The sequence below is a fragment of the Uranotaenia lowii genome, chromosome 2 (genome assembly GCF_029784155.1).
Source record: "Uranotaenia lowii strain MFRU-FL chromosome 2, ASM2978415v1, whole genome shotgun sequence".
Classification (NCBI taxonomy): Eukaryota; Metazoa; Arthropoda; class Insecta; order Diptera; family Culicidae; genus Uranotaenia; species Uranotaenia lowii.
Window position 1 is genome coordinate 40,829,217 of NC_073692.1, and position 26,638 is coordinate 40,855,854.

At 35.6% G+C, this 26,638-nt stretch overlaps 1 protein-coding gene across 1 annotated transcript in view; it reads right to left on the bottom strand.

Moving 5' to 3' along the window:
• The window catches only part of LOC129744760 (ATP-binding cassette sub-family G member 4), an 84,236-nt gene that overhangs the window by 19,673 nt on the left and 37,925 nt on the right, over positions 1-26,638 (bottom strand). Inside the window, exon 2 of the mRNA XM_055737454.1 lies at positions 13,935-14,049. Within this exon, the coding sequence (XP_055593429.1) occupies positions 13,935-14,049 (115 nt within the window). The remainder of the gene's footprint in view (positions 1-13,934; positions 14,050-26,638) is intronic.

A 26,638-nucleotide genomic window follows, 5' to 3' on the forward strand; every position in this document is an offset into this window, starting at 1 on the left:
TGCTGATGCCGGAGTGACCGTGTAGGGGCGGACAAACTAACATTTTGTAGAAGTTCGCTATTGTCGATGTTCCCGCTCAATATGTCGAATGTGAACAAACACTGTAAAAATTTTCTTCTCCGGGCAAGCGTATCCAAATGTATAAGGTTGCAGCGATGTTCGTATGGAGTAGTGATATCAGGATTCCATCTAAGTTTCCGAAGAGCGAAGCGGATGAAGGCTCGTTGAACACCTTCAATGGATTGACTTAGTGTCGATTGGTACGGGGCCCAAACAGGAGCTGCGTACTCCAGAATGCTTCTGACAATCGAGCAATACAGCGTTTTGTGGGTGTATACATCGTTGAAATGAGTTGTATTTCGACGAAGGAAACCAAGCATTGCATAAGCCTTTGCAGTTATGGTAGTAATGTTTATTTGTTTATTTGTTTATTTGTATAAAAAATCAACGGATCACATGTTGATCCAAATGATAACTTAATCCTAGTTAACTTTCTAAAATTAAAATCCACTCGACACAGTTCTAGACACGTCTAATATTTTCCTTCGGAACACATTTCTCGAAACGTCAAAGTCAAAATGCTCAGCAAAACGATTAAATGTTTTTAAGATTCCCACAAAAGCGCTGTTGGCCCCATAGTTGTTAAGACGAATGGGAACGTAAAGCTGCAAATGCTGGTTTCTTAATCCTCGGGGTCGTACACTAAGAGGGACAGCCTCCAGTAGCGTGGGAGAGTCAATTCTTGATGTCAGCAGGTCAGCCACAACCAGAGCTCGAGTAGCGTTCCTACGAACTTGAAGCGTATCCAAATCTATGAGGCGGCAACGATTTTCGTAGCTTGGCAGACGAAACGGATCGTGCCAATTCAGGTGACGTAGTGCATACCGCAGGAAGCGCCGCTGGATAGCCTCGATTCGTTCAGCTCCGTTCTGATAGAAGGGGCACCAGACAGCTGATGCGTACTCGAGGATGGAACGAACTATGCAGCAATAAAGACTTTTAAGGCAGTACACGTCTTTAAAGTCTTTGGCCATGCGAAACAGGAATCCAAGGTTTCTAGAAGCTTTGTCAACAACATAGTTCGTGTGAGTCTTGTACTCCAGCCGTTGATCGAGGATAACTCCTAGATCGTTGATGTGTTCGACTCGGGTGATGGTATCGCTTCCAAGGATGTACTCAGCATGAAGAGTGTGCCGCTTACGGGAAAATGTCATAACCGAGCATTTGCTGCGGTTCAAAGGCAGGCAGTTAATGTCGCACCAGTGAGCAAATTCGGAAAATTGCTGCTGTAAAAAGTCGATGTCGTCTTGGTTGTTTATGGCGTGAAAAAGTTTGAGGTCATCAGCATAAGCGAGTTTGGTGCCGTCCAGAAGCGAGAGTGCGTCATTGAAGTAGATTACGAAAATTATCGGTCCTAAATGGCTTCCTTGGGGCACACCTGAAGGGGCAGCGAATTGCCTGGAGAAGGATTCACCAGTTCGAACGGATAATTTCCGTCCCATTAAATAACTCCGGAACCAATCCAGAAGAGATCCACAGAATCCCGAGCGTCCGAGCTTTGCTATAGCAATATCATGATTCACCTTGTCGAACGCAGCAGAGAGATCAGTGTAAATGGCGTCAGTTTGGGTCTTCCTGGCAAAGCAGTCTTGAATGAAAGATGTGAAGCTCAGTAAGTTGGTAGTTGTGGATCGTTTCGGCATGAGTCCATGCTGGTCGTTGGAAATGTGAGGCTTGCAGAACGAGAAAATAGGATCCATAACAACCAGTTCAAAGAGTTTGGATATCGCGCATAGAGCTGATATCCCACGGTAATGTGCGTGTGGAATCTCAACCGACTATCAAATGTAACTCCCAGGTCCTTGATTGTTTCAATCCTTTCGAGGGAATGGTTGCTCATAGAGTATTCATAACGAAGTAAGTTGCGTGATCTTGAAAAACTCACTATTTTACATTTTTCAACATTCACCAGCATACCGTTTGTCATGCACCATCTCGTAACAGCGTTCAGATCATTCTGTAGTAAAATATAGTCTAGCGGTGACGTAATTGACCGAAAAAGTTTCAAATCATCCGCGTAGAATAGTTTGTATGAAGTCATTCGATCGCACAAATCGTTCACGAAAAGAATAAATAGTAACGGTCCAAGATGACTGCCTTGTGGTACACCAGACGGTATTTCGAAATTCGAAGAGCAGTAGGAGTTCACTCTGACATAAGCTGTGCGGGAGTTCAAGTACGACGCAAACCAAGTTGTAATCCATTCAGGTAGTCCCAAGCGTCGGAGTTTCTCTATAAGTAACCTATGAGGCACTCGATCAAAGGCTTTAGAGAAATCAATGTATACAACATCTACCTGCTGACGTTTCTCGAGTTTTGGCATCAAAAAATTAGTAAATGTCATCAAGTTCGAGGTAGTTGATCTTTTTTTCATGAAACCGTGCTGGGCGTCACTAATTAATTGTTTCACGGACGGGTAAACAGCATCGTATACTAAGGTCTCGAACACTTTCGCCAAGCAGTTAAGAATAGAAATAGGACGATAATTTTCGACACTATGAGTGCTTCCGTTCTTATAAACCGGCGTAATCGACGCCGTTTTCCACACTTGTGGAAACATTCCAGAGGACAAAGACAAGTTAAAAATTTTTGTAAGAGGAATCGCTATGGCGGCTGCGCAGTTTTTTACAAACAACGGAGGCAGATTGTCAGGTCCAGGTCCTTTTGAAGCGTTCACTGCGATCAATGCATCATAGACTTCAGTGACAGATAGTCTAAGACTAGGAATATTTACGTTATATGACGGTGAAAATGCAGAGGGTACATCCGAGGGTAATTCGTTTTCATTTTGGAAGACTGATTGGAAAAAGTCGGCGAACAGATTAGCACAATCCTCGAATGATTCCGCAGTTCTGCCAGAGTAAGCGACATCAGCTGGGATCCTACTCGATTTTTTTCGGTCTCGAACAAACGACCAAAAAGCGGCGGGATTGGATTTCAATTCGTTTTGAGTGCGACTTATATACTCACAAAAATGGAATTCCTGGGCACGCTCGTATTCCTTTTCCACGTCCAAAAGGATGGATTTGTGCACGCTAGATTTCGTATGGAAGAAACGTTTACGTGCTTTCCGTAGGCGGTTACGTAGAAGTCTAACTTTGTTATACGTTTCATATACATTATAGAATAACCGTATAAAACTCGAAGCAAACAGCATGATTTTAAGCAATCTGTTTGTACTGCTGGATTCAGAGAGAACTACGTAGCTGTTCTCTTATTTGACGCGGGAGAAAAAAAATGAACGAAATCGTCTTCAATATCTGCAAACATGGCGGACTTTTTATCATATCCGATTTAAACCGTTTAACCCGACTAACGATTTTTACGACCTTTTACTTGAGTTAGTTGGAATTACGATTCGCAGTAACGTTTTAAATGACTTGAGTTATCATTTTAAATACGATTTCATGTTTGCTGGGAATTTCGTAATAATTTAATTTAATTCAATACAATGATTCAACAACAACAAAAACATTAAAAAATAATATGATAACTCATTTAGGGCAACCACCCCCATTCCCTCAGTTTTATTTTCTGGTAATAAGAAATTCTTTATTTATTTTTCAAAGCTCACTGTTAATCATAAGTTATATTATTACGTTGTTTAAGTATCGAGAGGTACGAATTTAACCATCCATTTCGCAAACACAATTCTTTCGAGAAATTTTTTTTAAAATGAAACGCTTCAAAAAAAGTAGTCTTCAAGACAATTAATTTAGGAACGCCTTGTAGGAGGTAGATTTTCCAAAAAAAAAAAAAAAAATAGACAGTCATTCCATAACGTACCAGAAAAACTCACTTGTTGAAAACAAAAGTCTGCCTAACTTTTAATTTCAAAAAAATAATTTTACTTTATGTTCACTACTTCTTCTCGATCGAACCAAAAATAGTCAAAAACAAACGATACTGTTAATAAAATTGAAACAAATCCAACCTGGAAAGAGTAATTCATCTTAAGACTCGTAAACTCATTCAGAAATTATTTTCAATCATCAAACTGTAATTTGGTTTTGAATGTCTTTCTTAAAGGCATCATCTAATTTCTTTGATCTGAGCTACAAACTTTTGAAGTTTTTGGTATTTTTAATTTCAATCGAAACAAGAAAATCAATTCCATTTAATTGAATTTTAAATCTCATGGTTGTCACTTGAACATGATCAAAGGAATAAGTTAGTGGAAACTACAATTTAAAAACAATTTTCTATTTGCAAGTTTCATTTTTTTTAAATTTTAATTAAAACTATCATGTTGTCTAATTTCCAACATTTTTTATGAAACACCTGTGATGCCCCTACTCACATATCAGTCCCATATACATTTTCGCCATTTTTCATCAGACCTGACAGTTCGTCCTTTTTGACATAGGACTTCAATATAAAAGAAAAACAAAATAGTTTGTTTTGGAAATTTCAAATCAACTTGTGACTGTTCCATATGAAATATACCCGCATAAGAGTCGCATATGGGAATTACCGCGAATTCAGTTAATTTATAGGTTTATTTTCGGTGGAAAACCTTAGATTGATTGTCTAAGTCATTTCCAAAGAAGATTTAATTTAGTTGATGTCATCAACTTGATAACAAAATATTCAAAATTTGTCTTTAAAGACTGGGTACAAAGATGGAAGGAATGACTGCTTAAGAAAAAAAAATACTACCAAACACAGTTAAACACAAAAAAGATCCATGTTACGGCGTTATTTTCCCCCAGAAGTTAAATCCAAGGAAAAAAAAGTACAATGGTAGATAAAAATATATTCGGCATTGGGCTGTCATGCGAGAAGATTTGAAAAAATTATCGTATATATCCGCATAACAGTCCCATAACGGATAAAAGGGTGCTCCGGATCGTAATAAAAGCCCAATTTCGGAAATTTGATGTCCTACGATCTATTATGACAACAGAAAAAGCTCATTTTCTCGCTTGCTCGTTTTTTCATATGGGACTGTTATACGAGTAGGGGCAGTATGATTCAAATGTGTTTTTGCTATTTTTGTATACATTTTCTTTTCCAGCTGTAAGCTACAATGTCAAAAATAAAAATTAAGATGAATAATAACTTTTTTAAACAAATTTTTCAAGAGCTTGTAAATTCACTGTCAATTTTGAAAGGATTTAAGACTTCCTGGACAACTAAAGTTTTTCAGAATAACACAAATTAATAAATCAACTTTCCTCGATTCCTCTCTTCAATGGTCATTTTCTACCTGAATGAAAATATTGACTAGGAATCAGTGTTATAACTTATGCTATAGGAAATTATTGGAATATTTTTCCAGTGCTGAAATATAAAATGCAACTTGCTGTTTGGTTTAAAAAAGATAAATAGCTGAAATCGAAATTTTAACTTTATCCTCATGTTGATTTTTTTCGAAATGTTGAATATTATCCGGAAAATCTTTTCTTCTTCTAAACTGTTTAAATAGTTCAAACCGTTTTAAATATGTAAAAGAATTCATAAAATATTGTTCCGGTAACCAAAAAGAATTAATATTTTTTTAATATTTTATACTACCGCCTAGTGAAATATCTAGTCTATTTTCTGGTAATATTCATCATAACCTCTCTTCACTTATCTTCTAACGTGAAAAATATTAAGGTAGCAAAATTTTTGTGCAACATCTTGTAGGGATGAGATGAAGGATATGAAGAAAAGATATCAAATTTAATTAAAAATAAATTAAAATAATAGTTGTATTCGGCAACACTGAAGATAAAAAAAATAAAAAAAAATTCATTGGGAACGTTTGCTATTTTGGCAACACTAGGCAAACAAACAAATCAAAGTCAGTCATTGATCTATTCTTGTGAGCGACAGACGTGTTTAAGTGAATCTCTGAATTGAGATTCGTAAAATCACGACACCTCTTAGAAAGAAAGTCATGTGCCCGAAACGTAACGCGGAAACAAATGGATTATCCCACCAACTGATAAATATCAAAGTTTTGAGATATATGAAGATACTTAGCTCACAATAAAATAGTTTTTCCTCAAATCCTCGAGCGTCTTCTAAATGTCGGAAATCTTTGGCGATATCCATCGGAAGTGCGATAACTTTCTCTTCGGCTTCCTTTTAAGATTTCAACATACTCGGATTGTTTTCAAAACTAATGGATGGAAGGTTGCTCCTTATGTGCTCTGAACTTATTAGGATCATTGTGTTTTTCAAATTGTATAACAAAACATCAAACTAATTACAGAAATTTATCCAGAAGAAATTTTTTTCGCTGCTAGTTTAACCAAGGCCTACTCCGTCCTCCTTTGACTGTAGTAACTATTGTCTCCATAAATGGAATTCAATTGTTGTATCAAAATGAAGGACTCCAGATCAATTGACATTCTGATAGATGTCAATAGCTCCCGTCTCTGTGTTGCATTGCATCCATCTATTCCAAAGCAAATAGAGCAAACTGTCCGTCCAGTCTACTAGTCTGGGCAACTTCCTTGTCTAGTAGGGGCCGCAGTCAGTTCATTTGCCCCACAACAAAGACGAACCCTTTCGTAGAACCCACCACTAAAAAAACAACAAACAACATCTGACGCATGGAATCCAGAAGCAATGCATTTTCAATCAAAATACAAACAAAGTGGCTGGGCGTTCGCAATTTCTGACGCCCTTTTCACTAAGCCTACGACAAGACAAGACGAGGCAATTGATCTTTGATTAGCGCTTTGTGACATGGTTGCCATTTTCAATCGCTGCGGAATCTCTATTCTTTCTTCTGTTAGTCACAGGTTGTAAAATCGGTTGACGCCTGACCAGGTACATATGTAGGTATGAGCTAGTCACCTCTTAGCTCCCCTGAACAGAGATCGAAAACCTGCTGAGTAAGCAAAGCAACAGACCTACAACAGATCTCGAACGAGGGAAGTACCCATGCACGTCAAAGGGTCCAGAGTCCAATTTCGCCCGGGCTGTGTATGTATACGAGCACGAGATATCGCTCGGTGCAGCTGTACTGACGAGATCTGGTTTGCTCCAAAATCAGCTACACACGGTACTCAAACGTACCCTTGCTAGCTCGTCGATGGAACAGCTGTTTCGGTACATTTGAGTGCCCACCCGTTTTAATTCGAGTGCGCGTGTACCCGTTTTTTAGTGCCTTCACATCGGCGCACGTGCGAGTTTGTTGTAGGTGCCACTCATTTGCCCTCGCAGCGCGCTCATCGAGTGCACTTTATATATCCCAAACGCGTCGATCTCACCCGTTTTATATAGGCACCCTCACATACAGTTGTTTATTTACGTTATGGTTTTGCGATATTCGTCACGACTGTTGATATGAAACTTGAGCAACCGGTATCAAATGTAAACAAAGAATTGAAAAGAAAGAAGGCAGCACGATACGATTAAGTTTGTTTTTTTTGTTCTCCCCCGCTCGATGCATATGAGTCAGAGTCTGTTGGATTTGATTTTTTGTTTTCGAAGGGACCAAAAGAGAATGTCCAGAAGATGTTCAGGTGCTTCGCAGGAAGTTTGAATCCAATATCTGGACTAACAGCTGGACTTTGACTTCGAAACACTCTTCTCTCTTTCGTGCAAACCAGGAAACCAGTTATCTCGAGCTCGGTTCAGAGCAAATGCAGTTCACTTTGTACATACTTACATAGCATAATTTACTTACACTTTGATTTGAGGGAAACGAACGCCGACCAGAGCCAGCGCCATCGATTGAAGCGTCCAAGTGTTTTCAACGCAAAACCCGGTTGTGTAATTTGAAGTTTATAAACAATCGTCGTCGTTTTAGGCGTCGTCGTTGGCTGATTCAACATGTTATTTGAAGTGATAAAAATTATTGTTGGCGGGCGGCCCAGTACCTAATTGGTTTAGGGTCCCGATAAAATCTTTGTTTGTTTTCTCGGTGATATTACTAAGTTTAAGTGATGCTTCGAGTTTTAGTTTCAGTTAGAACAACATCCAGGCTTAGCGTGTTCGATTCTCACCACGAAGGTCGGGGTTCGATCCCCAAGATGATCAAGTTTTTTTTTCAATAAGTAATTTGATTCTTGAGTGACCATTCTGATGCGATATATGTAGGAATAGTAGGAAAGAAGCAATTGAGCAGCTGATTGAATAAATCTAGCAAACCGCAATTTGTCGAGTTTGGAATCCGAAGCGTGGCATCATGGCGGCACTATGTACTGAACGTAGTAAATAATCAAGAGAAAGTGATATGAATCAATGCCAAGGGTGTATTGAGATAGAGAGAGATTTTTATGCTCATTTTACGATTTCTGGATCCTGAGTCAAAAGGCCGCTGGAAGCTGAATAGAGGGTCATTATGCCTTGTTTTGGAGCTTGATTTTCTATCGGAGTTTGACCTTAGAAATTTCATTTTATTCTAAGGGTTTTTTTTTCTTAAATTATCAACAAATAACCTTAATAAATCTTACGTGCATTTTTCATGAAAACTTTTATGTTGATTTTTCTTTAATTCGGATTTTATGTTTATCGTCCGATAGATTATTAATAATTTGATCGACATTATTCCGCGAATTTTGGAATGATATTTTTTTAACAGTTGTCCATACGTTTCGAGCTACTATGACATTGGTTTCTCTTCAGTAGACACTAAATTCAGCAGTCAGAGTTTATAAACAATGAATTTTAGAATATCTACATATAAAGTTTATAACCAAATAGGAAAAATGAATTCTTCATTTTTAAGTGTCAAAGTGACGAATTTTCGTTACTTTATTTTTCCATTTGGATAAACTGTTCCAAATCATGAGAGATATGGAATAAGTAAGAAGCAGGCGCGGTCCCTGAGCTCGCTCTTGGAAGGGGTGATTTTACAAATTTTTAAAAATCGACCAATTAACAGAACTTCAATGTGTAGTGAAAAAACGTTCGTTTTGAAAAAGTTCTGAGGGGGGGAGGGGGGCTGTGGCTTGCTGCTCACTGCTCCTTTTCCTTCAATTTGATCTAATTGAACTAAATTTGAGGTATTTTGAAAATTTTTAAAATTATTATAACATTATATTATGATTATGAACTCATTAAAGAATCTTTCTTAAAAAATGTCAATTTATTTAGAAAGATTTATTGAATAGTAGAAAATATTAGCAAACTTATAACTAGATAAAAACGTTTAAAAATGCACTGTAAGGGCATAATGAGAACCCCCCCTGGGGCAGTATATGCACCATTAATCGGGGCACGGTTCATCAAAAAAAAGCAATAAAAAAAAATCTAGGTCTGTTTGGAGAATACAAACAATTGACACACGCTCATACATTTTGTTTTTAATGCTTTGTTTGGCGGATTATGCTACTAGCCGTTTAATGTAGCAATCAAAAAAATTGATCATGAGTGGTAAATGGAAAAAAATTACTTCGAACAGAAATCGAACTCTAGTCTTTTGATCACCTCTGGCCACATCGTCAGATGTAAACTTCAAGCTTTAGATCTATAATTCAGTTGACTACATCGAGTTGAATTCGCTGCTAGATTATACGGCAGAAAACGTTCATCGTGCCCCGATTAATAGTGCTCTGTTCGCCCCAAGCCGAAACATTTAAGTGAAAACGTGCTTAACCTTCCAAAGCAGTTCGCTAAATATCCGTTTCAGGAAAATTTGAGTTGTAGTTTGATTTCGTTCTCCAGGCTGTAAATGTTAACCGATTTTGATAATATTATATTCATTGTGAAGGTAATTTATTCTTATTACTCCACAGTTCAAAATTGAGTCGATATGTTATCCGCTTATCAGAAACTGGTTCAGAAAATAAAAAGTCCGAAAAATAAATTTTATTTTTAAAATACTCATAACTTCTGCAGCTTTTCTGTTTTTAAGTGTTTCATTGATGTTTGAAATCGTAAAGAATTCATGTATCCAACAATGTATAGATATGTCGGAGTCCAGTGAAAGTTTTGACCGCTTTCTCAGATCTTCTGGTAGAAAAAAAATCTTACTTTAAAAAAACGACATCCAATTTTGGCTTTGCTTAGCTGTATTTTATTCTCAATGAACTTATTTTGAAAACTCCAATTTTATTGTTTTTCTCGTTAATGTTTTTTTTTAATTGTTTGATTTGATTGGCTAAACATATAAGTAAGTTGAACATTCCTCGATGTATCTTTTATCAGTTTTACACTCGTTAGATTTGAGCTAAACATTGATTCATTCGAGTGAATAGGCTGTTTGATAGGCAATAGATTGAAAAAGTTTGCCTTTCCATGTCCGTTTTCAATTTTGTACTTTATATGGAAAAATAATCAAAAATTGAACTTAAATAATCTTTTTAATCTCGTTTTTAGTCGAGATTTACTACAATTGACATGAAACCCAGGCCAACACTTATTTAAACTTACTTTTTGCGCAGAAAGATTTGAAATATGTTAATCTATCAATCCATAATAATTTCAATGAAAATAATAATTTTAATAATTTGAGAGCGTTAATTTTTTTCAAGTAGTTCTTATTTTTGAGCTACTTATCTTCCAAAAAAAAGGTGAAAATTCATTTTTAAAATTTGTATACTTTTTTGGCAAAATAGAGCAAATGTTTTGAAAAATTAGATTTGAATTCAACGATCTACTTTTCCGGAAACCGTGAATAATTTGGATTTCTGAAAAAATTAGATATGTTTGGTAATTTGTTGTTAATTACAAAGAGGTTTTAAGAAAAATGTTATTTTGAATATTTTTGAAATGAAAAGTTAAATAATGCATGGATCACGCAAATCTCGGAGCTATGTGAACGAAATAAAAATGTTTTGTTACCAAAATGTAGGGTTTTTATTGCAATTCAAAGGAAAAATAAGAAAAACACGACCGAGATGCCACGACCGACGGCCGGGAGGCATCTCAGGATCCGCAACCGGGATGGTTCAGCGCGAAGGTCGGTAGGTCCACCCCAGAACAATTGGGTGGAACTGATAGCCGAGAGGATTACTCACGTGCTTTGGCTGTGCGCTGGTGTCAGCATACAAGAGCTGATCCAAGCTCAGACGACCACCAGCGCAGAGGCCACGAAATGCCACGGTCAGCCAGAAGGTGCCACAGGAGTTCGGGGCCGGAAAGTCCGGTTCCGAGAGGGTTACTCTCGAGGTCGTTGCGAGCCCCGATGCGGTTAGCAGCATGATTTCATTTCCGACGGCCGAGAGGAGGACTCTTGGGATCTGCAACCAGAGTTGGTCAGGGCCGAATGCTCCAGATGGAGAATTAGAGAGGGTTTCTCTCGTGATGTGGAGCTACGCTGCGATCAGTACGCCTGAGCTCATCCAAACTTACAGAATGATTTTCCTGTGGCTTTGGAGAAAATGTTTTCTTATCTAAGTTTGTGGCACACTTGGTGAGAAAATGTTTTGGGCGACAGTTAGTTGCCAGATACTTCAGCGTTGCATTGGATCCAGATGGGTCGCATGCAGCTGAACGGTGCCCTCCGGTTTTATGGAGCACTCGAAGCGTTGAAGCAACAGAGCGAAAAGCCATGACGAATCAAGTCGAGAGGTTGGCATGCGCGAGTTTGTTTATGGTGGATGATTGATGTTCCGGGTGCTTCGAAGAAGGTGGTTTCGGCGACGGTAAGCCGCTAGCGGAGTCAACCAATTGTTAAGCCGGTTCCGAAAGTGCAGATACTCGAAATCATCGCGATATGAAAACTTTGAACGGAAACGCGAAGATAGCTACAAGAGGGTGCTTTTCTGAGGCTATATTTACCAGAAAGAAATATGCTAGAAATTCGGTTCGTTCGCGTGCTGAAATTTTCAGACTCCGGAATCAACGAATCATCGATTACGGTGCCAGTCAGCGGATGGCGCGAAACGAGAGCGACTACGAGAGTAGCGATGACGATGATGATCAAGATTCCGTCAATCCTGAACCGGCCCAGAGACGCAGTCAGCGAACAGGAGAAGCTACTCAACGCTACGTGGTTAACGTAGCTGCGGATGATGAGGAAGAGCAACTTCGAATCGTCAGAAAGCTCAAGGACCAGGGGGACTGCTTTTTTTCCGGAAGACCACCGTAGCCATGAAAGAGAACGAGACTGCACAAAGTTAGGTTATCACCGAGCAGCCGTTCAACGATTTGATCGGTTGTTTTCAGTCAACTTCGAGATCGAACATCAGTGCTGCGGTTAGCGTAAGTAAGTACCAGGCCAACTAAGCGGATAGCCACTGGCGAAGCCTGAAGCGTATTTTGCGATATCTCAACGTATGACCGATATGGCGTCGGTATACCGCAGAAACGTGAAACCGGAAACATTAATCGGATATGCAGATGCAGAATATGCCGATGATTCCCATAACCGAACATCTTTATCGGATCACACATACATGATCTTTGGGAATTTAATTTCGTGGTCAACGAAACGTCTGTCTGTCATCGACCGAAGCTGAGAATGGAGCCCAGCGCTATCCGGTGAAGGAAGGTCATTCCATCCCGTGCATCCATTACCTGGAAAAGGCGCGGACCCATCATCGGATGAAGAATCTGAATGTGAAGTATGCATTCATTAGAGAGATCATAAAAAGCGGTCAGCTTCCTTAGCGATAGATCTCTACTAAGGATCAGCCAGCTGATGCGTTCACGAAGGCGTCATCAAGGACGAGGCGTGCGGAGCTGTTCAGCATTCTCAATTTGCGAATCGAGGAGAGGTGTTGAAACTTACGTTTTCGGATAGATTCTGGATGGCCGAAACACTTCAGCAGAGGAGATCTGCTCTTACTACGGAAGAACCAAAACAGTTTGTTTTGGTTCTCCACATTGTTATTCAATTTGCAATTGCGTTCAAAGGAATCGATGATTGGTGATGATGTTCACGGTACAAATGTTTACATCATCACACTGTGGATCAATATAACTCAAACTGGGATTGACAGTTACACTGCAGTGTTGGCAGGCAGAAAAATAGTAGAAGTATCGGAATACTTACATTGCTTTTATTAAGCTTGGTAGAGTTATAGTTAAAAAGGAACTTGACTAGAAAACAAGAAGTTTATTCTGGTTGTAACGGTATTTTGGTGCCACAACGTTAGAATTTGTTGGATTCACAATGTATAGCTGCTTCCAGAAAGTCAGTTTGATCCTGGAACTCTTCTTTGGCAAGGTTTATCTCCTCAATTTCCTAAGGTTTCCAGAAAAATGATTCTAACTTATGAAGCTTTTACATTCTCATTTATAGAGGTTTCTCGCTTATTTAGGTTCGACTGTATTTTGTAAACTTCATTTTTTTAATTAGATCGGCATGGTATTAGGTAGGAAACAGTGTTTGTTATATAGTTATATATGTTATATATATATATAGTTATGGAGAATCTACCGCCTTTTTGGTAGCTCTTCAAAACTCTGCCAATCACAAGGACGTTCTTCTGATAGCACTGATCCCGTTTGCTGTCCGCATTCAACTGAACGTTTTAGTTCTCTCTCTTCCAGTTCCGCATGTTTTCTTCCGCCTACTTTGACAAGACTACGAGAGGTGAATCATAAGTCTCGCATAATATTTGATATCGACTCTACAAAAACCACATCAAAACTCAGGCGACCCCCGTATTTGGTGGGTATTTACTTACCATGAATTGATCACACATTGAAAGTCAGTTTGAGGAGCTCATTTACCAAATATCTAGGTAAATTTAAGCTACTGTGTGATTTAGTAGTTACAAGTTATAAAAATGGATTTTAATTTTCTATTAACCGATATAATTGAAACGGATGTTGCATTTACAAGCCCTTTTGTAATGTTGATAAGTAATAAGTTCTCAAGACATCTTTTCGTGCCGTTAATGAAAAAGATACCTAAGTTATACACATTCTAACTACCCTCCATTTTCTAATATTTTCAAAATTATATTCGTTTTTTCAATAAATTTATTTCATTAGACACGTCGTTAAGAGGTAAAAAATAATCATATAATCAAACTTACGTATAGCCCGCCAAAATATCGAGCAAAGTGCTCTTGCCGGCTCCAGAAGGTCCCATGATGGCTGTCAGTTCTCCGGCTCGGAATTCGCCGTTGATATTTTTCAGTATGTCACGACCTGGAAGCAAATAATCAAATATAAATATTTAAAGAAGTGTTCGATAAACACGTCTGTATGTATGTCCGGCTGTTTAATTTGCGATATGTACTCGGAGACTTTCTTTGCTAGCGATAAGATGGAAACGCTCATTGACCATGATTTTTTCGTCGTGCTCCACCATTCAAATATTTCTGAGAGTCGATTCCCCCCAAAGTTTAAGTTCGGCTAAACTGCTGTTACCAGCTGTGTTTGGTCGATGTTCGGTGACCGATAACGGAAAATCAGAGTGCCGGCCTAATTCCGTTAAGATTGAGCAGAATCGAGTGGACGGACACCTGCCGCTAGATTCCGCAAACTTTATTTAGTAGGCACAAGAGAGTGTCATTTGGTTGCTTATCGGATATTGCCCAAGGTGTCTCTTGTGAGGAGGATAAGCGCGTGCACAAAGAATCGTTCCTCAAATAGGAAGGTGTCAATCATCATCGGGGAATATGAGTTTTTGTTTGCGGGTGCTTTAAAGAACTTTAGAAATCCATCAAAGAAAATGGATGTATTGCTTTATTTTACCGTTGTTGAAAGAAATATAAAGACCGCCATCAGCGGTCAAACTTCTGGAAACATAATGACATCGATTTCGAATATGGAGATTGCTAAACAGCTATGGATACAGCTAGCTAAGCCAAGTGTTATGTTTACATTGCATATGACGAATGTGCTTAAAAGGCCCGTCTGCCTGTTTGTTGATGGATTGCAAATGGTGTAGCCTACGACCAGAAATGCACTCAATAATGTTCTGTTCATACATGAGTTGGAAGAAATAAAAACATGCGCGACTCGAGGCAAACGTTTAACGTTTGTGGCAGTACATCGACATCAGCTGAATAGTATCATCAAAAGTGGAGGTTGATATGCAAACTGTTCATTGAAGCGAAATATTTAACTCAAGCTTCGCCCCAAAGAACGAAAAACCATAATTTATAACTAATCTATACACCCACAAATCAGACTCTACTCCAATAATGATTTTTTGACAAAAATGACAAAAATGACAAAAATGACATAAATGACAAAAATGACAAAAATGACAAAAATGACAAAAATGACAAAAATGACAAAAATGACAAAAATGACAAAAATGACAAAATGACAAAAATGACAAAAATGACAAAAATGACAAAAATGACAAAAATGACAAAAATGACAAAAATGACAAAAATGACAAAAATGACAAAAATGACAAAAATGACAAAAATGACAAAAATGACAAAAATGACAAAAATGACAAAAATGACAAAAATGACAAAAATGACAAAATGACAAAAATGACAAAAATGACAAAAATGACAAAAATGACAAAAATGACAAAAATGACAAAAATGACAAAAATGACAAAAATGACAAAAATGACAAAAATGACAAAAATGACAAAAATGACAAAAATGACAAAAATGACAAAAATGACAAAAATGACAAAAATGACAAAAATGACAAAAATGACAAAAATGACAAAAATGACAAAAATGACAAAAATGACAAAAATGACAAAAATGACAAAAATGACAAAAATGACAAAAATGACAAAAATGACAAAAATGACAAAAATGACAAAAATGACAAAAATGACAAAAATGACAAAAATGACAAAAATGACAAAAATGACAAAAATGACAAAAATGACAAAAATGACAAAAAAGACAAAAATGACAAAAATGACAAAAATGACAAAAATGACAAAAATGACAAAAATGACAAAAATGACAAAAATGACAAAAATGACAAAAATGACAAAAATGACAAAAATGACAAAAATGACAAAAATGACAAAAATGACAAAAATGACAAAAATGACAAAAATGACAAAAATGACAAAAATGACAAAAATGACAAAAATGACAAAAATGACAAAAATGACAAAAATGACAAAAATGACAAAAATGACAAAAATGACAAAAATGACAAAAATGACAAAAATGACAAAAATGACAAAAATGACAAAAATGACAAAAATGACAAAAATTTTGATCAATTACATTGCGACTAAATTAAAAGCCCCTCAAATAATGGACAATCATCTCGAAATTTCGTTTTCCATTCTTTGAACGTTATCAACTGACCACTACACTCGCTGCTGGCCGTAGTGACTTAAACTCCCGCTTCAGTCAACCCGGTGTGAATTCATTAGAATAAATTTATAAGCTTATGCGGCAGACTGAATTCTAGTAAAACGTTCTTACTACCACTTGGCAGAATTTGAATAAATTTCGCAAATCGAAATCTGCCAGAGCCAGTGCCGGGTTTGACGGAACGATGCATAATTCATCCCGATCTCGCGTGGTCGCAAATTCCTTGAGACGACGATTCTATCTCGACTTTGATCGAGCGCGCGCCTCCCTTAGTAGGCCTACTATCCAAATGAATAGCTCAAGTCACTTTGGCAGAAGTAAGACGCTCTTCATAACTCATCCCTATGGATGGCAGCGTCATTCAGTGTGAGACAGTGTTGGGACACGTGAGTTTCATTGAGAAAAAAAATCACTTCTAAGCCGCCCCGGCTTTACTTAGTCGTCCGTCCGTTTTAAATCAGGTTAGTTGACTCTGTATGTCACTAGAGCTGCGCTCTACTAGCTAGCTACACCTAGCACCTCGAAGCTAATTGATGCAAATTGAAACAAGCAAGTGCGACTTTTCGGATTTTGAGAACTGGTGCACTCGGCTTTGGGATAAATTATTTTTGACGGCGATTGGGGGTTGAACAACTAATGGGCGAATTAAAGCGATCAATCAATTGACGAAAGAATTTTGAAAATATCAAAGGTTAATTGGATTATTTTGACATCGAAGATTTTTTGTTGGTTTGTATCATAACCAAATATCAAAAATAATGCTGACAAATATCGACTATCGGAAGGTTTTAATTATATTTCTGAAAGGCATTTAAGGATTGAAATATTTATAAAAGCGAACATAAAAACCCAACTTACCTTTAGTCATGGCTTCGAGCTTTACCATTTTTTTTTTTGTCATATTGTAACGTAACTCTTATAAAACAAATTTATTCACAAGTTTTTTTCGTGACGATACGGTCTGGCCGTCAGATTGAATGAAAAATACAACCAGATACAAAATGGTTTACCTAAAAATTAAACGATTGTCGTCTTGATAATACCACAGAGAAATAATACTACTATCTTTTAAATGCAAGCCTCGTTCGAAAATACCATATCACGTCCTAGTTTTACAAAATGACTTTCAACTTAATTTACTCCGCACATACGACGCACAATGGGAAAAAAGTGTATAAACCGAAAAAAAATTCAATATTTTCCCTCACACACGAAACAAATCCATGAAAAAGTACCGTAAAACGGGGTAAGATTGATCACTTTTTTTCAATATTTCTTGATTATTTTTTCTGTTAAGGGGGATGTGGCATGTTTCATATTTTTTAAACCAGTACTAGACTCCTTTGAACGATAAACAGGATTGCAAAAAATTTATCCGACTACTTTAAATTTGATTTAAAAACCGATTTCGTCTTTGTTTAGAACTTGATGCGTTGGGGTAACATTAATCAGTCTCTATTTTGACAGTTCAAACGAGTTTTCTCGATCATAAAGGATACAAAACACATTCATAATATTTACAATTGCTAGTAATTGATAAACTAAGGCAATTTGTGTGTTAAGGCCGAACAACAATTAAAATCGAAAGATGGACCATGATGCTGTATAAATTAAGGGGCTTAATTTTAAACATTACTTATAAAATTTTAACTATAAAAAAATATAATTTTGCCATCATTCAATTCACTAGGCCCTCGCAATATTCGCCTTTAATTTTTTCCTTTAAACTTTACCATTTTATAGGGTTTCTGGACTTGTGTCCTAGACTGGCTTACTCTTGGAAAACGTGCCTATTTTTTATATATCAAAAATTTACCTCAAAATACAACTAAAACTACACCAAAACTATAAATGTACCAAGGAAAAAAGTTGAACTGTCACATAAATCAATGCTGCTCTTAACACTTTGATTTAATCAGGAAGGGTGTTTGTTAGCAAGCCTTCGAAAAACAAGATTTTTCAAGATTAGATGATTGATTGGACGTAGTTTCAGACGCCGCACGAGCTTACGAACGGAGCTATAGTGCATTTTTAACCCCTCATTCCCCTAGCCTTGAAAGTTTAGAACAAAAACAGACCTATCTTGAGCATTTTTTTCTGAGGAATCCAACAGAGGCTGTTTGAGCTACCATACGCTTCGAAAATAAAGCTATGGTTGGTTTTACCCTCAATTCTCCTATATTTTTCAATAAATTAGGAAAAAAACATGTTCGGACTTCCAAATTTTAAACCAAATGGAACGTATCTTGTGTGAATTTTGGAATTCAATGAAGGCTGTCTAAGCCTTCACACGCTTTGAAAAATGGAGTTATGGCGGTTTTATCCTCAATCCTCCTACATTTTTCAAATTGTTCAGAAAAGGCATGTTCGGACTTGAACATTTTGGATCAAATTGGGCGTATCTTGTGTGATTTTTTTCCTAGGAATAGAATGAAGGCTGTTTGTGAAACCGCACGGATGGAAACTGGAGTTATGGCTGTTTTTACCCTCAATTCTCCTATATTTTTCAAATAGTTCAGAAAAAGTATGTTCGGACTTGAAAACTTTGAACAAAATGGGACGGTTTTTTTTGTGATTTTTCCGAGGAACCCAACGAAGCCTATTTGAGCTACCGCACGCATTGGAAACTTGAGTAATGGCTGTTTTTTCCCTCAATTTTTTAAATAGTCAAAAAAAGCGTATGCGGACTTGGAAATTTCGAACCAAACAAGACTTATCTTATGCGATTTTTTCTGAACAATTCAATAAAGGCTGTTAGAGTCACCGCGTTCCTTTGTTCAGAGATGAATGAACTTTCAAGTTTAAAGTCTCTCTAATCAAACAATTAATCAATCAATCACCGCGTTGCTCCGGAAAATGGAGTTATGGCTGTTTTTATCTTTAATTCTCCTACACTTTTCAATTGTTTTTGACGACTTGAAAACTATGAACCGAATGGAAAATTTGTGGAAAAAACATGTGACTTTTTTCGAGAAATCCCACGAAGCCTATTTGAGCAACCGCACGGATTGAAAACAAGAGTTTTGGCTGTTTTACCCTCAATTTACAAACATTTTTCAAGTAGTACCGAAAAATGCATATTCGGACTTGGAATTTTTTAATCAAATGGGACGTGAAAACCGCAATTGCGTTGAGATAAGTATGGATATTTAAAGTGATTAACTTTCAACTAAATGAACACCACAAAAAGATCAAAGCTATAAACTTTAAACATGACTTTAACCCTGCTGATGTGCATCGATGAAAAAATGAAATTTCGTTCCAATTTGCTCCGATATGTCCCGGAAATTTTGAAAAAATACGCTTAAAAATAAACAGTAACTGTAGTTTGTATTCATTGAACGTAGGAATGGTCGCTTAATAAATCCAAACTATAGTTTTCTTACAAGAGCATTTAAAATGTTGTTTCGCGGATTTTTTTTCTTGTACTTTTATTAAAAATTTTTTGATTGTTTTTCCTAGTTATAAATACTTATCCTCTATACTAAAATTTAAAATTCCTATATTCAATTTTTTTTTTTAATTTCATTGAAAAATAGAGGAGTCAGACTATCTACTTGAAACATTGACAAAAATGACTTTGAATCTCAATGTAGAAAAAACGCATTCAATTGTATAGGAGAGAATTAATCCGTTAGCTTCTAAAAAATAATACCGAAAACAAATAAATTGGAATTAATTGCCCGAAAACTTGTATGCAACTAAATTACATACTACATCGTTGCACAAAACCTTTAAATCAAGTAATTTTTTATCGAAAAATTCAATAAAAATTCAATAAAAATTCAAAAGTGGAATATCTCCCACCTTCGAAAATTTGTTTGTTTGTTTTTGTAATCTTACAGATATTTTATAAGTTGTTGGATTTTTTTCATAATTTACTTCAAACTTTATTTATTCCCCCCTTCTGCTGTTTTGGAAATTTCGAAGGGGGAGACAAAAGAAGAAATTGATATTGATTCCGGCCTAATATACTAATAAAGTTCTTCAAAATATATGATATGGGTTAAATTGATCCCTAGAGTCCAAGGAGATATATTCTACTTACAATTAGATCTTGTTCATCGAAGTTATTAATATTTATTCAATAACTTATATTTATCCAATAATTACCTGATGAAAAGGGCTAAAAAACTACGCCTAAGAGTATGCAATGCGAATAGAAGAGTAGACAAACTTTTAGATTTTTCTTTGCCTAATACTTAAAAATCGTGAAATGAAAATTTATATGGCCAAACATATTCAATGCACATTTTATCTTTCAATTTTGCTTGATTTTTGCCAAGAGCTAGGACTTCTTGAATAAAGTAGCAAGTCTCCTTTAATGAAGGATCTTTAAAAATATCACATTTTTTTTCCTTCCACGAAAATGCTTCTAGTTTATTCATCCCATTCTCCCCTTTTAAAGCGCGATGCACGAAGGAGTCATTTTTAACTGCGCGCATCGAAAAAAATGTTTTAAATGAAAGTGTCGCAATAACAAAGCAATTTTTCCTTTGATATTGGAACAGATAAAGTTTATTTTTATTCAAATATATTTCCCTTTGATTCGAAGAAATATTTTCCTTTGAATCAAAAAATGTTATTTTGATTCAAAATCTAAAATACTTTAATACAAAATCTCAAATCCTTGAATCTGTAACATTTTCGTTTGATGCCATAAAATTTTCCTCTGATTCCAAGTTATTCTGATTTGAATTTTGAATTATTTATTTAATCTAATAATTTTCTTTTTTTTCTACAAAAATTAAGTGAAAAACAAGTTTTGTCTCTGAAATTTCTTCCTGGTCCAGTTGACCTAAAACTAATCAAAAATTTTCATCATTCAGTTCACTTAAATTTGAAACAAACTAACCATAAATTCTGTACGCTATTGAGGGTTTTCCGAAACAATGTTATCCAACATTAAACGTTTCAAAGAAAATTCATTCAAAATCAAAGAAAATGTTCATTGATTCTGGCATATTTATCTTTTGATTTAAAGTACAGTACAATAATTCGATTTTTTTAGATTGAATTAAAATAAGGTTGCCAGAATTCTTTCAGTACCTATCTGGGCCGGACAAATCTGGGCATTTTTTTTTCATAAAAACCTGGCAAAATCCGGGCATTAAATTTCAAAATTGACACCGAAATTCGGGCAATATCCGGGAAAATTTTGTCAAAACCCAAAAATTATTCAACAAAAATCAAGAAATAAATTAATGAGAAAATATTTTTTTTCATTAAGTACATCGACAGATTTAAAAATCGTATAAGAGGCTTCCAAAAAACCTTTCATGATTATTTTTTATAAAACTTGCTCAAAAATTTCGTTTTGGAGGCATTAATTATCAATTTTTACAACACAATTTGTTTTTTTTTTGTTTTATTTGCCAAATAAAGTGAATAAACCCGGGCAACATCCGGGCATTTTCCAATGAAATCCGGGCAACCGGGCCGGGCCCGACTGTTCCCAAATTTTGTATGAAATATCCGGGCAAACCCGGATAAAACCGGGCAATCTGGCAACCTTAAATTAAAATAGTATTCTTTCATTTCGATAGATATTTTTTTTAATCAAAAAAATAAGATTGGGATTAAAAACTCGCTAGAAATTTGATTTAAAAATGTACTAGTTTTCTCATCGTGTGATATGATTAATTTTTTTTTATTTCGCCCTCAATTTCAGCTGTCTTTACGGTTGTTCGGTTACGGTAATTTTGATCATAACTATGAATTTATGATTTCAAAAACCGAAAAGGGAATCGTCTACTTTCCTATTCGGCGATATACCGTGCGAGTCCTAATGACTGCGCATTCTTCGAGTGATGATCTATGATAAATGGAGACAGCTCCCATCTTTCATTGGAAATATAGAAACAAGGAGTGGGGCTCCAAAATAGTTTTTATAATGCATAACTCGAGAACTATTCGAGCAGATGGAACCAAATTTGGGTTGGAAGCCAATTTTCAGTAAATAGTTAGTATGAAATTATTTCAAAGTTGTTTTATTTTGAATTAAAAATAAGATTTTATTTGAAATAATACCTTAAAAACAAAATTTGAATAATTTTTGCAGATTTAATTAATTTTTGGAAGGTGTAGCAAAGCACACGGCGTGAGCTTGTAGCTTGTAGTACCGTAAACTGGGGAAACTTTGATCAGCATGTAGCAAATAATCATCATTAACTAAGTTTGAAATTTAAACATCTGAAAACTGTTTTGTACGTTTAAAAGCCTATAAATATAGTTTCAAATAGGCAAAATTTTATTTGTAGTTGGAGATTTTTTTTATATTGCTTAAAATGTTGTTTCAAAGTTTTCAAATTTTTTATGCCAAAGCTTGTATAAAAAAAATTGCTTAAAACCCCATCAAATAGTTAGGTTTCATTAAAAAAAAAAGGAAAATAGGAACAGTTAGAGGACCTAGAGAATTGCATGATGGTAAATTTTTTTTTAAGCCAAAAAATATTAAAGAATGTTTATAATTTTTGCCCCTAAATGTATGTAACAACATTGTCCATCTATATTTGTTTTTGAAAGTAAACGTTAAAAAATGCAATTGAGACCAAACAAAAAATTTTTGCTATTGATGTTTTAAGCCTGTGCTAATTGGCACCAAAACAATAATTTTGAAGATGTTGAGATACTTTAGAACCAAAGTGATCAAAGTTACTCCGAAACATGAAATCTGCTTTTGTTTCGGTTGTAGCCACTAATGTCGTTTGAATAGTTTGCTATCAATGATCATGCTTTATACTCCTTACTTCAGTATGTATTATTAATTTTCTTAGTGTAACAAAACAGCAACCCCTTCCAAAATTATGTTTTCAATGTTTCCCCAGTTTACGGTAATTAAATATGTCGTAAAAAGATTTCGAGTAAACACAATTGTCTATCAACGGAAACGATAAATATTCGTCACAGATTTATTTATAAACTCGTTTGAGATAGTTAAAAATGTACATATCTTTCGAATTTTCAAGTGGTTTCCTTTAAAAATTGAAAAACACAAAAAACGTTACTTTATTTGATACCAACTTGTTCATTCTTCTGAATTTATATCGCCGTTGACAAAAATCCACACATGACCCAATCACGCTCGACTTTGTTTCAAACCTTATTATCTGGGTCATTCTTCCAACGACCAACAATCAAACACATCCCATCCCATGAGATCATCTCATTGGCCGTTCGACAAAAAAAAAGCAAACATCTAGAAAGTTCCCAACAAAACGGCAAAAACAAAATCTGCAAAAGAGTTCCCTCGAAACAAGAATCATACTCCTTCAAGGCCATTCGCAGATGATTATACACATTTGTTGTGCGAATATTTTTTTTAAATTTTATTCTGGCTGATCTCGACCGCGTTGTTTAATTTTTTTTTTATTATTATTGTCTGTACCTATCCCATGAGTTTCGTTTCGAACATTGCAAAAACGTAAACCCCCAATTGATAACAATTTCAGCTCAAAAAATTATCTCAAGCTCCAATGTCTGTGTTTGATTCCAGCACATGGTGGTGGGTTCTAGAAAATTAAACCACATTTGACAACGAGCATCGAGCATGGTAAATTTTGACATGTCCGAATCCACCCATAGGTCGATGACCTTCCCCGATCGGCTGTGTGGCGCTTGTTGGGTGTTACTTGGGGCGTGGTTTGGCCGCCGAGCACAAAACTAAACGGATGATCGAGTATGGATTTCGACGACGCGCGACGATCAGTTTGAAAATAGACGACCGAAAAAAAAAATATAAGCTGGTAAGTCACATAGCATTACTATTTTTACGGTCGTGTGCCGCAGTCTAATACATTCTTTTTATGGGAGAGACATCGTGAACATTATTTGAATCAACAGAAAAGCAAAGAAAGTGATTATCATTTTGAACTTTTCGATAGTTTTATCACATTTTTGTCAAGAAATACTATACTATACTATACTATACTATACTATACTATACTATACTATACTATACTATACTATACTATATTATACTATACTATACTATACTATACTATACTATACTATACTATACTATACTATACTATACTATACTATACTATACTATACTATACTATACTATACTATACTATACTATACTATACTATACTATACTATACTATACTAAGGTTGCCAGATTGCCCGGTTTTATCCGGGTTTGCCTGGATTTTTGTTAAAAAATTTTAGTACAGTCCGGCCCGGCCCGGTTGCCCGGTTTTATCCGGGCAAAAATGCCCGGGTTTTACCCGGATTTTTTCACTTTGTTTCGCAAATAAAACATAAAAAAATTAAATTGTGTTGTAAATTTATTTTATTGAGCTACCAAAACAAAAAATTTTGAGCAGATTTGGCAAAAATAATCATGAAAGGATTTTTCGAAGACTAAAATACGATTTCCAATGTGTTTTTGAATTTTGATGAAAAAAATATTTTTTTCAATTCTTTAATCTTGATTTTTGATGGGTAATTTCTGGGTTTTGACAAAATTTGCCCGTATATTGCCCGGATTTTTGGTCTCAATTGAGAAATGAAATGCCCCGATTTTGCCAGGTTTTTTATAAAAATTGCCTGGATTGTCCGGCTCTGATATGTACTGAAAAAATTCTGGCAACCTTATATTATACCAGGTACTATCGGCTTCTGAGAAATTTTGGGGACAAAACACTAGCGCCAAAATAATATTGACGAATAAGACTTTAATTATTAATTCGAAAATTTTAACAGCAAGCTTTGGAGTTTTTGTTTACACCAAAACCGATGAAAGCTCTGTGTCGTGATTCGTTTCTTCGTGTGGGAGTGATTCGAGTTTCGATTAAATCTGGCAGCAACGTTCTGGACTTCAGCGCGACGTTCCTGACGTTCGATCTCAAATCTCAATGCCGATCTGAATACATTGTTCAACTGGAATGTGAAGCAACTATTCCTGTATCTGACGATCGAATACCAGACGCAACTGAACGAGCTCAATCAGGTCGACCTGTGGACAAAATCTACCTGCGAAGCGAAAACGCTCTGCTGGACTTCAAGAACATGATCAACTAGTACTACTTCTGGGACAATGGCAATGGTTTGAAGTGAGTTTTGGATTTTTTTTTTAAAGATTATTAGATTTCGATCTGAAAATTTGATTTGGTTTTTAAGGGGTCACCAGAACGTGGCGACAACCCTTTCCTAGAACATCGTTCCAAATGCAGGACTGCTTCCAAATGTTCGCCTATCTAAAGAACTTAAAATAAAAAATTACAAAGCACCTACAAGAGCTTATCGGTGATTATCAAAAAGCTATAAGTGAAGCAGCCGAACTGTAGCTGACGATGCAGCATTTCCATTTATCCCATTCTAGTTATTTTGTTTTTTGTTTGCAAATTGGAGCAAACATCAATCCAAAAACCAAACTTCAGGAACATCTGGTCAAAATGACCCCTAGAACCATGTGCATTTCTTCCTTAGTTCTTCATGTATGTTTAGATAAAAGTAAAAAAAATCGAAATAAAAAAAAATTTGAAAACACAGGACCGTTCAGCTTGAATTTTCACTATAGTTAGATAATTGTAGTAACACAAATTCTGCCGGCTATGTCATGATAAATGACTGCTTTAAAAACATGATGATAATTTAAAATTGTTTTGTTTTGCTCTGATTGCCGCTAGTCTGGCCGTATGCCTTTTTGAATCTGAGATTCTAAATTTAAATCAAATTTAAGATCAAATTTAAAACAAACTTCATAAGTTTCGCAGTTGCAAAACCAACATGGTCACCTCCTATATACACACCATGGTTGTTTCGTCGGTCTAATGCAAAACTTATGTGGTTGCAAGCTTGAATGCAAGTTGAAAGCTTGAAGACTTTTTCGTTGGTGGCAGCACCGTAAACAAAGAGATGATGTCCCAGACTACTTGTTCAAAAAACTATGCAGACGGGTTTCTTGATAGAATATAATATCTTTGATTATACTATACTACACTATACTATAGGGGAGAATGAGGATACTTGATTCCTGGGGATACTTGATTCCTTAGCTATATCTCGAACTGGAATGTCTTACAAAGATAAAAAGTTCTAGAGAAATGTGCCAAAGTGAGCAAAAATAACAATGCTTGTAGTTTGAAAAATTTTAACAAAATAATTGTTTGAGTAATTGAACTTTGTTTTAAAAATAATAATAATTTAAATATTAAGATATAAAAGTTAAAATCATTTTTTTACTCTTGTAAACCCGGTTAAATTTTAAGATTTTGGTTATAACATTTGATTACGAAGAATCTGCAATATAAATTGTATTAAATAAATTTTCCAGATGAATTTTTACCTGAAGATTAAATCAAATTCAAAAATTATCAAAATTATTTTGTATTTCATGATTCATCCTGTGTTTAAATTGCAAAATTATAATCCAGATTTTTCAAAAAATCAAATTCTCTGAAATGAGTCCAGATCTTAGTTTTTATATGTGGTTTTCACCAGGTTTGTGTTCCTTACTGACTTTGAGTGAATTTAAA